General features: G+C 42.1%; 1 protein-coding gene across 4 annotated transcripts; it reads left to right on the top strand.

The window, feature by feature from the left end:
* The first annotated feature begins 1,838 nt into the window (after positions 1-1,838).
* Positions 1,839-14,062, top strand: ivns1abpa (influenza virus NS1A binding protein a). 4 transcript variants are annotated; one of them, XM_079676053.1, is made up of 16 exons: positions 1,839-2,034; positions 3,932-4,054; positions 5,979-6,239; positions 6,450-6,593; positions 7,362-7,531; positions 7,651-7,726; positions 7,824-7,997; positions 8,560-8,685; positions 10,252-10,362; positions 10,856-10,997; positions 11,116-11,340; positions 11,507-11,628; positions 11,794-11,920; positions 12,194-12,325; positions 12,612-12,785; positions 12,911-14,062. In XM_079676053.1, the coding sequence occupies exons 4-16, from the start codon at positions 6,483-6,485 to the stop codon at positions 13,171-13,173; spliced, it is 1,953 nt and encodes a 650-aa protein (XP_079532179.1). In that variant the 5' UTR covers positions 1,839-2,034; positions 3,932-4,054; positions 5,979-6,239; positions 6,450-6,482; the 3' UTR covers positions 13,174-14,062. The 4 variants fall into 4 exon arrangements, with proteins under 4 accessions (XP_079532179.1, XP_079532177.1, XP_079532180.1 ...); XM_079676051.1 differs by lacking the exon at positions 3,932-4,054; XM_079676054.1 differs by lacking the exons at positions 1,839-2,034; positions 3,932-4,054 and adding an exon at positions 5,217-5,360.
* Positions 14,063-14,470: the final 408 nt, after the last annotated feature.

Here is a 14,470-nt window from a genome sequence, read left to right as displayed (position 1 = left end):
CTCTATTAGCTAGAATAATACTACTAGAATGGAAATCCTCGTTAGCACCTAAAGCATCTCTATGGCTTAAAGATTTTATGTTGTATCTGAACTTGGAGAAGATTAAATATGACCTGATGGGCTCATCAAAAATATTTGAATCTGTCTGGGGCTCTGCGATAGCCCACATAGCTGAACTAAAGACACTAAGTTAAGAAGGAAGGGGTGACTTTTTTAAATGTATTATGCATGTATGTACGTGTACGTGTATGTATGTGTATGTCTATAGCATATGTATGTGTATGTATGTATGTATGTATATATGTATGTATATGTGTATGTAAATGTGTGGGTATGGGTGTATGTATGTACATAAATATGTGTATGTGTATATGTGTGTATATATATGTGAGTGTACGCTGTATGTATTATTGTTATAAATCTTTATTTCTTTATTTTTTTTAATTCTTTTTTACATTACTTTATTTTTACCTATTTATCTACTTTACTATGTAGGACCGGGAGGGTGGGGGGAGGAAAGAAAAATGGGAAAAATATACACCGGAGTATAATGTGACTCATTGTGCCTGACTCAATAAAACAATATATAATAAAAAAAATTTAAAGATCAAATCTGCACACAGAGCACCTGGACTCATTTGATTTTGTCACAGATCTAAATGTATTAGGGATTACTCTGTTTTAAAGCTTAAGATCAGTTTGTACTTCCATACAGTATAGGTGCAGAAATTCCTAAAGCTTTATTTCCTAATGCATTCATTTTTCTGGGTTTAGGCTTTAAGAAACATCGTCACTGATTAAAAAACATATAGGTAATTTAAAAAATGTATACCAATAGTTGACCATTTCTGTCAACAACTATCTCATACATTTGGTGGCAGGCTTTCACAAACCAGTTTACACTCAGACCCAACAGTCACACAAACTCCCCATGCAGGTAAGGCTGGCTGACGCATTGGCAGTGAAGTGATTCTTATCCTTTAATCTATTTACTGACGTACTGAGCTAGTACATATAGTCAAGGCAGGTGAATGGCTCCTTCTTTCTCTAGACAACTTGTGCAGTCGTGGAGAGGGTTTAGCCTGGATGTTCCTTCATAATGGACATCAAAAGACTTTGTGTTGTCATGACTCACAGAAAATGGGGGGATATGACTCAACTGAAGTAAATGTGGCTCAGTGGTAGCATAAATTAAACAGCTAATGGATTCAAAAGACAAGAGATGCAAAATTAAAAATATAGACCTTCATATAGACATGATAAGCTAAGTCAGAGGAACAATTCTGGTCCGAGGTTAGAACAAAGTCCAGGTTGGACTTAGCTCAGCAAGCATCCACCCTGCAGTGTCATTAGTCGTACTGCTGAATCTGACAGGAGCTATTTTAATGATATTTTAGCCAAGAAATGTATACTCAAGTGTGAGGAGGACCCTCACTCATCTCTTAAAATATTGTTATCATGTATTTTCATTACTTTGTTCTTTCCATCCTGCATCCTCATCCCGTAGTTTATTTAACTTGAATCTATTTTATATTTCCAAATGATCTCCCCTTCCTATAAAGCCTTAACCAGGGCCTACAGCTGGAAAATAGCAATCTGCAAAAACCTGGTAAATTACATCTATCCTTAAATATAAGGTTAATGTGTTTGTGCATTTATATGTCTTGTTCAATAAATAACATAACATAACATACCATAACACTCCAGTATTGCTTATTTTATTCAGGGGAAATGGGGAGGAGCTGGTGTTGTAGGACCGCCCACCGGTGGCTAAGTCACGGGCAGCGTGTCGCTCGCACAGCTTTTGTCGGGAGCGCGCTTTACCGTCACATCCGGCCATTTTTTCTGTTCTGTCAGAGCAAGCCCGTAGCAGACCTAGAGTGGACGTGTTTCTCATACAGAGCGGAGCAGACATCTACTACCAGTCCGAAGAGCCGAGCCTGTAGTCGCGTTGCGTCTTTGCTTTGACCAGAACCAACCAACTCTGAATTTGCATTAAATATGTCTAATATCGTTTGCTGTCAAACGCCTCAGGTAAGACATCTTTCTCTTAAAAAAATCTAAGAAGAAATGCTGTTGTATTTTTAACGTGCTGTTAAAATGTGACCAGTCGTCGGTTACAACGGACGGTAATGTGTCTGTCTTTCTGCTAAATATTCTTTACATGAATGGCAGATGCTGTCTTTGCTCGTACATGGTGAAAACGGCTGTAAATGCCAAATGTAACGTTGCTGGCGCAGAGAATGTCACAAACCGCAGCTAGCTTTTAAATATAAGTGTCCGTCAACGACTTATTTTGCAAGCTAACGAAATCATGAAGCCAGTCCTAGCTTTGAGCAATAACAAGTGCTCACGAACGAATACATTTGCCACAATCCAATTTATTGAAATCAACCGGTGTGGCTGTCTCATGGCTTCCCATCCTAGCTAAGCAGCAGGTTGTCTAGCTAGAAAGCTAACATGCAGTAGCTTTCCAGCGTGCCATCTCTCTTCAGTTGCTAACTGCTTTGCGTCAACGGTATGCCTTTAATATAAAGTATACCTGCTTTTGTAATCCTTATAAAAGTCGAGATAATTATAATATTTGGTGGACTCTGCTTCCTGACCCAGTTTCATGTGGCGGGATGTAGCTGTATGATTTCTGGCCCGTCGCCAGACACCACGGCCCTGGTACATTACTCCACCAGAGGAGGAGGAGGCAACAGCCGGAGAATGACATTGCTTTGCAGCGAATGGTGTCCAAATGTAAGACTCACCCATTGGGAGGTGGTAGGGTGGGTAGCGTAGTGGTATGGGTACACCCTGTCCTTTACCCACCCTACTTTGGTGCCATCGTCAGATTATATGGGCTGTTAACAGTCTTGACATAATATCGATGCGGCAAAGTGTCTGTCGAGGTTTAGTTGTATTTAATTGAGTTTCTACTAAAATGATTGTTCTCTGCCGATTCTTAACGTTTTATTTCCACAAATGCTTCAGTCAGTGTCTTCCGGCTGCAGGTTGCCCTATGCCATGGTAGTATTTGACCTACTACGCTTTTAATCAGTTTCTGAAGCTGGTAACCTTGTGATAAATGTAGTTTACTGTAGATTATTGATTAAAAAAGGTGAAAACTATTTTTGACTTATTCAGTAGATGATTAATAACACATCATTATCGTTTCGTTACTCGGAAAAATGCAACATTTTACTTTCTATAGACAAACAACCTTTGCATAATTCAGCTGTCTCCATTTTTTTTATTGTCACAATTTTAAACGGAACCTTTTTCAAGATGGGTTACATGTAGCTCTGTTAATTTCCACGCCGTAGAACTGGGTGAAATATCCAGTAATGCTTCTCTTCACCACTGGAGGGCTGTCTAACAAGCATTGATTGTTCAGTAACAGGCCTGCACTTTTGTGACGGACTAATCAGATGGAAAAATGGAGAGGGAAAAAACATTCAGGGCTACCCTCTGTGACAAAGTTGTGAACGTCTCACTTTGGTTCCTTTTGTTCTCTCCTGTGTTTCCAAGCTAACAGCCACATTTACAGCTCACCTAGTCTGCCTGCCTTTTTTGTCCTAATATACATTTCTATATGTTTATTCTTATATTTCTATAAAAGTTATTATCCTGTTTTCAGATTTATGGACCCAAATACTGTGTCCACATACATGGAAAAAAAGATCAACAGATTCCCTAGAAGAAAACAATTTAATAGTCAGCGTGTAATGCTGAATGTCACAGTTTTGATGTAGCCAGACATCATTCCTAAAATGTCCTTTTTTGGTTTCTTTCACCTACTGCACACTGGCTATTGCTAAAATTGTCATCATTTTACAAAAAGCAACTATTTTTAAATCACAGCTGTCATTTAGTTGCCAACTCTCCATTGAATAATTGTCCAGATAGCTGGGGGCGTGGCTTGACTGGCAGAGTGTTTTGTTAGGTGGAGAAATGAGGGGGGAAGGAGACAACAGGCGAGCGTAGAGCCCAGCCATGTGGAGGAGTCGAGCTTTTGAGCTTTAACAAAGAGTCTTCTGCCAGATGTTGCATAACGACAAGAAACTGGGTCAGTGTTTCCTCCATCCACACACGGCATGAATTATAGCTTTCAATGCTCTTCAGTGCAATACAAAAATACCATATTCTAGCATGTGCCATCATGCTTGAGCATTTACCCATAAAATCTCTGGCATACTTGCCAGCAGTCTGCTAGTTTTACACATCCTCCTTTTACTCATCTAAGCAAAGCGGGATGTTCAGTGTGTGTTTAACTTTTCTCCCTCTACACATGATTAGCAAAATAAATGCAGGCTGAGGATAGTAATCGGATCCGAACATAATTCCCCCTTCTGATTCTTTTATGATTACTGAATTCACAATGTGGTTTTTAGTTTAGTAGGTCATTGGCTTCAAGTGTTTTGTTGTGGTGTTGATTTGGCACAGCACACACATTTAATTGTGCATTGTGGGGGATTTTAAGTATTGGATTTGTGGCAGTTTCAGATAACAGGCATAGCATTTAATTTTGCGAGGAAGGTTAGATCTGGTGTCTTATTCGTGTACAAAGTGTAGTTGTTGTTGATAATTTGATAGTAAGCCATAGCTCACGGCAGAAGAAAATTACTAGATTGTTTTCCAGCTGAAGTTACATACAAACATTATTTCAGTGTAAAGGAGCCATTCAGACATTGGGCTTGCAAGATTTTCCTTTAAGACATTTTTTTTAAGACATCTGATTGTGGATAAGATGATCATTTTTTTATATTGTCTGTCATACTAGCACTGCAACTACGCCTTACACAGTTGTAGACCAAGCTCTTGCAAGGTTAAATATTAGTTCAAAGTTAAAGGGCATTCACGCGTCGCCAAGTTATCTGAAAACATGATTGCACAATGATTGTACAATGATTCACATGCTTCCACTGAATGTGCCACTGGCAGCACCTTGACTCGCACCTACAGTGCATCATATACTTGTGCAGTAATGAAGTAAATCAGTCTTTTGTAATGAATTAGAAATGCATGCAAGTTAGATATAGAACACTCGCAGAAAGCTATCTGTCCATGAAAGCCTGGTCACATGCAACATGGATACAATTTCAGACTACGGGCAGCTGCTGTCGTCTGTCTTGCCCCATTTGGTATAGTGATAAAACTGTTGGGCCTGCAGTGGAATTTATTCACTGAGCCTCTCACTGCAGATGGCATAGCGGTGAGGGGACGTTGTTTGGCATGGGATCACGTCAGTTGTGTTAATTTTGGCTGTGAACATCTGATTGGAACAATATTTTTTACGGCTAGTGGAATATAGATATAGGAGGATCTCCTCTCTCTTCGATTGTGACAGTGTCCCCATACTGCATTTCTTACAGGTCAGTGCTTGAGTGACATGGTTTCTATAGGGAGGAGCCAGTCAGAAGGGCTTGTCATATAAGCTAGATTTTGAGTTTCTTTGCTCCAGGGAGAGTGGAGACAGAGCTCAAGGTATTAGACAGATGAAATGGTCTAGCTCAGCCTGTCGGGACGCATCAGCAGGTGTGGAGATTTAAAGCGCTAAATGAAGGGTGTTGTAAGGTAAGAGAATCAAAGGCCTGGGCTTAGATACATGCTGTACACCTTTTGGTTTACTGCATATTGAGATGAAATGCTGGATTTTATTTTCTTCCTGAATCCACTGAGGATAATATGGTCAGAAGGAGCTACTAAGAATCCTGAATCAGATCAACTGTGCTTGTATTGTGTATGCATGTGGGGAATATGAAAACATCTAATGCATGTTTGGAATATAGCTGGAAGGATGCTAAAGGGTGGGGGGGATGGGTGGTATCTGTGTTCTCAAATGTGATCCCGTGTGCAAGGTTGCCTTGATATACCACGTGGTAGAACTGACTCATGCTAGCATTGCATGGGTGCCAAGAATAGGCTGTCTGTCCACTCAGAAAAAACAATTAACCTTGTGTACCATTCTCTGTTTTCTCCTTTTCTTCTAGGTTATAATGTATTACCAACACAGAATAAGTACAACTCTATAGCCAACGGGATCCCGAGGACTTGATTACAGTCGCTTCAAGCCTGATAGTTTGTCCGTGCGGCTGCTCCCCCTCTCCCTTCCACTCAAGCCTGTTTTAGTCAACTGGCATTTCTTCTAACGACGTCCCCTCTTCGGATAAAGAAGACTCGAGTTCCGCAGTGATCTCAGTTTGCTTTGCCTGTATCCTACTTTCGACTGGATTTGCAATATACTCTATTCGGTAAGGCCATGACTAATGCGTGGGACTGATTATAAAACACAATGCACATTGCAGGAAACTAATCCTAATCCTCTTTGTGTCATCAATTAATAAAGACTGCTATTACAATATTCCATGGCTGAAAGCATGTTGGACAGAGTGCAAAAGACAAGCCTGCTGAGTATTGTTGCTGATTTCTTTTTTTAAATAATGTTTATTTTTGCTCTACAGGCATACAATTTAAAAAAAAAAAGATTCACCAAGATGATTCCCAACGGTTATTTGATCTTTGAGGATGAGAGTTTCCTGGATTCCACCGTTGCCAAAATGAACGCTCTGAGAAAGAGTGGTCAGTTCTGCGATGTGAGACTGCAGGTACGCTCAATGCAAACACACACTTACCCTTTTTAGCTACAACGTAGTGAATCACAAAAATGACAACAAATTTAAAGTAATACAAAAACCATTTGCAACCCAGAAGATATCATTAACCTGTTAGGCTCAATGTAGGGCTGCTCGATTATGGCAAAAATCATAATCTCAATTATTTGGGTCAATAATTGATATCACGATTATTAAAAAAGATTATCCATTTACTTTTAAAACATCCATTTATTGGAGAAAAAAAAAGTGAACAGTATGTTTTTAACAGTTGATTCATTAAATTCAACTGAAAAAACAATAATTTATTTAAAAAAAATTGTTTTATTTCGATTATGTTGTTTTCATAATCGTTGCAAGCGAAAATCGTAATTGCGATTTAAAAATACGATTTAATTGAGCAGCCCTAGCTCAACGTATTGTTTGGCCATTGGTTAGTTCACTGGGGTTTTTGGGTGTGAATGTCTACACATTTAGTAACAAGAAAAAAACTCAAGTATTTACTTAAATGTTTCCTGTTATGTTGCCGTTGCTCTATTTCAAGTGTGAGAACCTGTTCCCACCACTTGTATAGTTCAGAACTCTGAGAGACGTATGCAGCCAATAGGAAACAAGAGATAACTATTAATCGTGTAGCTTCTCAGCCAATATTGGGTTTGTTGCTTTAGCTTCTTTAAATGCTCAAACACCACAATTCTAGCAGTTGTTTGTCTGTGACAAAGTTACACACATCCTGATTATTTGTCTTCTTCTTTTTATTAGGTGTGTGGTCATGAGCTGATGGCTCACCGTGCTGTCCTGGCTTGCTGCAGTCCCTATCTGTTTGAGATCTTTAACAGTGATATTGAGCCTCACGGAGTGTCTCATGTCACTTTTGAGGACTTGGACCCAGAGGCTGTGGAGATCTTGCTCAATTATGCCTATACTGCCCAGTAAGTAGCACCTTTTGCCTCTGATCCTATCCTATCCTATCATATCATATCAAAATTCTCAACTTCTTTTAAATGGTTGACAACCCCCTAATTGGTTGTGTCTTCTCTGTGTAATACAGGCTAAAGGCAGATAAAGAACTAGTTAAGGAAGTTTACTCTGCAGCCAAAAGGTTCAAGATGGAGCGAGTCAAACAGGTATGTTTTTAACGGTCTACATTACAGGACACGCCTTTAGGAACACAGCTTACAAACAGATGTTTTAATAAATGTCCACTTGTCCCTCGCTTCTCAGATTTGTGGTGACTACCTGCTTTCTAAAATGGATTCCCAGAGCGCCATCTCTTTCCGTAACTTTGCCAGCTCTATGGGAGATGCCAGAGTTTTGGCCAAGGTGGACGCCTTCATCCAGGACCATCTACTGGAAGTGTCTGAACAGGAAGACTTTCTCAAACTCCCCCGCCTCAAGGTACTAGCTTAAATGTGCACTTATGTCATTTAAATTGGCCAGGATTGGTGGTCTTGAGTTGAATGACACGCACTGGATTAAGCTCTGTATTTGTACCTTTCCGACTCCGACATGAGATTAACATGACCTATAGTAGGAAGGTGTGCCTCTTACAGATTTCCCTTCAGCTAAAGCCGGCTGAGGATGTATTTAGGGCAGGGGACTTATGGGGGCATATGCAATAGTAAGGCCTAGCCCAGGTGGGTTATAGTGTACATGTTTTTGTTCAACAAGACGATTGCGCAAGGTACTTTATCAGAACTCACTTGTTGAGGTAGTGCAAATTTGATCAATCAAATATGCATGCTATTCATTAATATTGCTGATGTCCGTGTGTAAGGATACAATGTTTAATCCTGACCCTATGGCAACATTAAGGGATTATACAGGTAACATCAGCCAGTAAGATCAAGTTTAGTTTACAATAGGGGCCATTATGTTATAAATTGTTCTGCTACGGAGTCTCTTTATTCCTACTGTGTGTACATCTGACTCCTGTTTCATTCCCTTTGTGTGTTTACAGTTAGAAGTAATGCTAGAAGACAACCTGACCCTGCCCAGCAACGGCAAGCTCTACTCCAAGGTGCTCAGCTGGGTGCAGCGCAGCCTCTGGGAGAACGGGGACCACCTGGACCGCCTGATGGAGGAGGTCAGTACCCGGGCGAGCAGGCTCCACTCTCAGACTGATCCTCATTCCCACCCTGCCCCTTCCCTCCCCTCTGAATCCTGTTTTTGACATTAAGAAGTCATTAAGGGGGCTGAAGTAGAAAAAGCATGCCATTGTCATGCTGCTATGTCAGGATTGTTCTTTTTGTTTCCTCTGGTTTGTTGAGGTTTTTGCAGTAAGAAACTCTGTACCCCTGAACCATACTTCAAATTAGAGGTGAGCCCAAAAGAGCTGCGTTTGCTCTTGTTTTTTGTTTCCACTGTTCTCTTTTGGGTCTGTGGTTGGTTTATGTGCAACCCCATCGGAGTACGAGTATCTCAGTGCTCTTCTCCTCTGATACACAAACCCAGGTTCTCACAGAGGTGACCCTTTATTCACTGCCACTTTACTATCTGAACAGGTTTGTTGCTCCAGCACTAACAGACACTCCTCCCCGTTGATTTATCTCTCTTGTAGGTTTATTAGCAGCAGCAGGAGACCAGACTGAAGAGCCACGACTGAGCCACCAGGGTAATGAGTCTGAGAAAGAGAGGGAGGAGAGGAGCACTACTGCCTCTCCTTGCAGCCACGCAACACTGAGCTCCCATCTGTCCGTGCCACATATACAGATGCATCCCATTTCTGCATTTACCAGAATACATTGCCTCCAAACCTTTGGGATAAATACAAGTCGTTTATTGGCCCTTTGGCACATAACAATATATTCTCATACAGGCCTACTTATCCATTGAAACAATCAAGAACCAGTCAAACTGGGCATTGCACATAAGCATTTAAATTGAACAAATCTTACATTGGAATAAATTAATAATTAACCGTCCAGCTGAAATTGAATTTTCAGCACATTTGAATCAATTAAAATGCCCTTTGGCCATTTTCATTTTTTATTTAGATTGTTTTTCTGTCACTTCTCAAGATAATCTGTTGCCACAGTAAAACCTGCCCTTCAAATGGTCAACTAAGGGACCACACAAACTATCATTCAATTTTATTATGCTTATTTTGTTTCCTGAATTGAATCCATCAATGGGTATCTTTTTTAAATGAGCTTGAGGGCTGTTACAACAGCGCCACCACCTTAAGTCATCTGGATGTGACCTGGACATTGTGGCTGCCATCACAATGACCAACTTGTTCAGCTAGAAGACCGGTTTCCAAGCAGCAGAGGTGGAGAGAGGGCCACATGCAGCCCCCCCTCCCCCTCCTCCTCCTTCTCTTGATTCTTCACAGAAGATCTTTCCAGATGCAGCTTCTCATTCTTCATCAGCTCCCTCTTTTTTTTTTAGATGCAAACTGTCAGATTCCTTCTTGAGCTCGAACACTTAATGCAGCAGCAGCAGCAGCAGCAGCAGCAGCGTGTGTGTTTTTAAGGGAAGCTTTTAATCCAAGTGACCGAAGATCCAGGCCTTCGTCCCTTCCCCCTCTTCCTCTTCACAACCCCCTTCCTCCTACTCCTCTTCCCTCCCCCCTTTCCCCGTTATGCTGAGGTTCTCAGTGTGTTGCCATGAAGACAGCCACATGGGTATGTTGTTGCTGTTTGTGTTTCAGGTGCAAACGCTGTACTACTCACCTGACCATAAGCTGGTGGATGGAGGGCTGGTGATTGATGGGCACAGTGAGGTGTTTGGTGGCGAGGAGGACCACCTTCAGTTTGTGCAGGTACTCAACAGCTTGTGCCTGGCTTCACTGTAATGAAGTCTCATTTTGCTTGGCAGTGTGTGCCTGGCCATGCATAAAGTAATCGCAGCCTGTGCCTGGCAAGAAGTAGATATGGCTCATTTAATTCCACAATGTTAAGACAAATGTCAGTGAATAAACAAATGAGCAACGATGCCTGCCTAGCTATGCTGTTGAGCATATATTAAAACTACATTTTAATATTAAATGCTAATCTCCCCCAGTTGGGAATGGGCAGATTTCTACCCTCTTTGTGACTGAACTGTGTGCTGTTAGATCTGATTGTGTTGTGGTCTGAGACAGTAGTTTGCAGTGCTGTGTTGTTGGCTTCAGAAGGCGTGAGATATCAAAAGAAACGTCTACATTAGATCAGCTGGATCAGAGTGTAGTTTGGGGGTATGATTACCTGGTGTGGTGGCCACTGGTGGGCCTGTGGTGCAAGCTTGGCTTCTGTAGCTGCACTGTGCTCTTGCAGAAGAAACCCGTACGGGAGAGCACCCAGAGACAGATGAGCTGCAGCTCCTCGGGAAGCCTGTCGCCCTCCAACCAAGCAGCTAATGCGCCCAAACAGACCGGCCGGAGAGAGTGGAAGTACATCGCCTCTGAGAAGACCACAAGTAAGTGAACATGAACTGCAGTACATTCAGAAATATTGTTTTATTTAAATCCTATGCATGATTGAGGCTCTTTTTTCAACACTCGAATGGCTCTAACGATCTCCAATCAAACCTCTAGACCACACCTACCTGTGTCTGGCTGTGCTGGATGGCGTGTTGTGTGTGATCTTCTTGCACGGTCGCAGCAGCCCTCAGACCTCCCCCTCTGCCACCCCCTGCCTGATGAAGAGCCTCAGCTTCGAGGCCCAGCCCGAGGAGCTGGAGGAGCAGCCGCTCTCTCCCATGCATTACGCTCGCTCCGGTCTGGGCGCCGTGGCCCTGAACGGAAGACTCATCGCAGCAGGTTAGCACTAAACGCTTCTATATCAAATGACTAAGGTCTATGTTATTGGAGCTAAAAGGAGGTTGTGATACTTGGGGAAATAAATGCTTCTCTCTAGGCTTGATTGCAAAATGATGACCACAGGGATCCACTGTCTTGAATGTGATACATTATCTTGTTCCCACAGGAGGATACAACAGAGAGGAGTGTCTGAGGACTGTGGAGTGCTACGACCCCAAAGAGGACCGCTGGACCTTCATTGCTCCCATGCGGACTCCAAGGGCTCGATTCCAGATGGCTGTGCTCATGGTACAATTACATTTTCATCCTGAAGTGACATTTTGAACATTGAGCAAGGAATCCAAATATCCACTGCATGCCTCCCTACTCCCTGTGCAACTAGTGGGGTTTCTAAATTCTCTTAACTTATTGTAATTGTCATAATAAAATGATTTTGATATTTCCACCTCACAGGGTCAGCTGTATGTGATTGGAGGATCAAATGGACATTCTGATGAGCTGAGCTGCGGGGAGATGTACGATCCACAGACTGACGAGTGGGCTCAAGTACCAGAGCTGAGGACAAACCGCTGCAATGCAGGTAGGTCCCTCCTTCTATACCTGATAATTGAATTTAAAAGTATTATCCAGGAAAACTCTTTCATCAAGTAGCCTCTCTGTTGCTAACGTCAAGCTAGTTTGACTATTCAGCTCATTCCTGTCTTATATTGTCCACAAATAGTTGTTTCTGTTTCAAATGTCTCACTATTGTTCTTGTCTAACTTTGTATTTGCATACTGTATCCATGTTAGTGTTGGAGCTTCTGCCCTGAGTAAATAAAGGTGTAATTCAGTCAACGTCTCTGTTTTTAAAGGCGTCTGCTCATTGAACAACAAACTCTACGTTGTGGGTGGGTCGGACCCCTGCGGGCAGAAGGGCCTGAAGAACTGTGATGCTTTTGACCCTGTGATCAAAACCTGGTCTAACTGTGCCTCCCTCAACATCAGTACGTTTACACATACACTATAAATATAGTACTAATATATATAATTTGAATATGTATAACATGGTCTAGCCTCAAGCATAAAGCTGAATAATGTATTTTTCAGAGATCTAACAAATTCCTGTCTTGCATACACTTTAATTATTCCCTCTGGGTGTTGCAGCTCAGAGAACATGTTATTCAAGACCAAGAGTTGGATAGCTATTCATCAGAGACTTGCTTGTGTGATAATTGCAGCCCAAGGAACAATTAGAAAGTTTAATTCATTAATCACATTTTCTTCTTCCAGGGAGGCACCAGGCTGCCGTGTGCGAGTTGGACGGCTTCATGTACGTGATCGGAGGGGCGGAGTCGTGGAACTGCCTGAACACTGTGGAGCGCTACAACCCCGAGAACAACACCTGGACCCTGATCGCCCCCATGAACGTGGCTCGCAGGGGGGCCGCTGTCGCTGTCCATGCAGGTCAGCTCAGGAAAACAATTAAATCAGCTGCTGATCTATGGCAGCATCATGTGCAAAAATCAACAGGAAGCAGACAGTTATTTGTTTGTCATTATGTTGATAGTAATGTCTCCCCCTCTGTCCAGGCAAACTGTTTGTTATTGGCGGCTTTGATGGCTCCCACGCGCTCCGCTGTGTGGAGGTGTACGACCCCGCCCGCAACGAGTGGAGGATGCTGGGTAGCATGACGTCGTCCCGCAGCAACGCGGGCGTGGCCATGCTGGGAGAAACCATCTACGCTGTGGGCGGCTTCGACGGTAACGAGTTCCTCAACACGGTGGAGGTGTACAACCCCGAGACGGACGAGTGGAACGACTGCACCACGACCCTGTCTCCCCTCTCTGACTGAAGGAGGGAGGGAGGGAGGGAGGGAAGGGGGTTGGAGTTTCAGTGCTTTTCCAAACTAACAGGCTTAGTGACGTAATCGTGTTTCGTGATGTTTTGTCTGTGTGGGTGGGGATGGGGGATTGTTGTGATGAGGGGTCTTCAGTGAAGACTGGCTTGTATTTGGCGGGTGGGATAAAAGGGAGGGGGGCGGGGGGGTTGCCCAAAGCAACATGACGCCTTTGCATATTGCATACAATGTTTTTCGTGCTGTATATATTTTGTTTCTTCCTCATTTTTTGTCATATGCCAACATTTAATACACATTTAGTGCTTTTCTTTTTAACTTAGAGTTGAAAGGTTTTTCACTGGAGGGTTTTCAGATGAGCTAGCAGTTATCGGTCACTTGGAACCTGGCAGTATGGTGACAATTGGCTTTGAAGGTTTTATTTGTAGAAATGTTACTTTGTTCAGATATAATGGTCAGTGGTTTGAAGCCTTACTCGGAGAGTGCGAGTTAGAAAAAGAAACACCTCAAGGCTATTTCTGTCATTTTAAACAAGCTGGATTGCTTTTTTGAATCTTAAATGGCCTTTTTTATATTTTTTTATACACTGCTGATTTACTGATAAAAGTAGTAGCAGATGGCTTGAAGTCAATGAATCTAACCAGTGCCAGTTTTAGTAATACCTTTGTGCACACACCACACACGCACAACCATGCTTCTGCTAACCAAACTTTTGTTATTGTGATTGAACTAATCAATGTATGTAGAGATGCGGTTTACTGAAGTTTCTTATTTCTCTTTTGTGTTTTAAAGTGTCAGGCATTGGCAGATTCTTCTGGAGGGAATGTTAAAAACGAGAATTAACACATTTGTAACATTTCTTAATTAATAAATCATTTAAATCTGATTTTGTCTCCAGCCTACTCTCTGAATGTATGTCATTAAGTGATAATGGACAATCACTTTGCCACACCTGATTCCATTGTTTGTATCAATCTAAAAGCAACTATGCCAGGATGGTTTTAATATTTTAAGTAAAATATGGAAGATGGTTAGCCTAGTTGTGACTGTATTTTTAGTTTAGCAGCTGAACAAACCCAAGTACAGCTGATTTGCTGACTAAATGTAGATTTTACTACCACCTCGACTTCCACATGTCCTGCTCTAACTATCTAGTAACTAAGTAGCGGTCTAAGCTTTCAGGGACTACCACACTAAGCCAAGTATTTTTCTGCTCCTCTAAGTGTCTTTTAGGGGAGATTATACTGAGCCGGCTCTCAGACCTCAGCAGGAAGGGACGCCAACGTCACTATGA

Source organism: Notothenia rossii (assembly GCF_949606895.1).
Source record: "Notothenia rossii genome assembly, chromosome: 1".
Taxonomy (NCBI): Eukaryota; Metazoa; Chordata; class Actinopteri; order Perciformes; family Nototheniidae; genus Notothenia; species Notothenia rossii.
The sequence above is the reverse complement of the archived record's forward strand: the minus strand, read 5'-3'. Positions and strand labels throughout refer to the sequence as shown.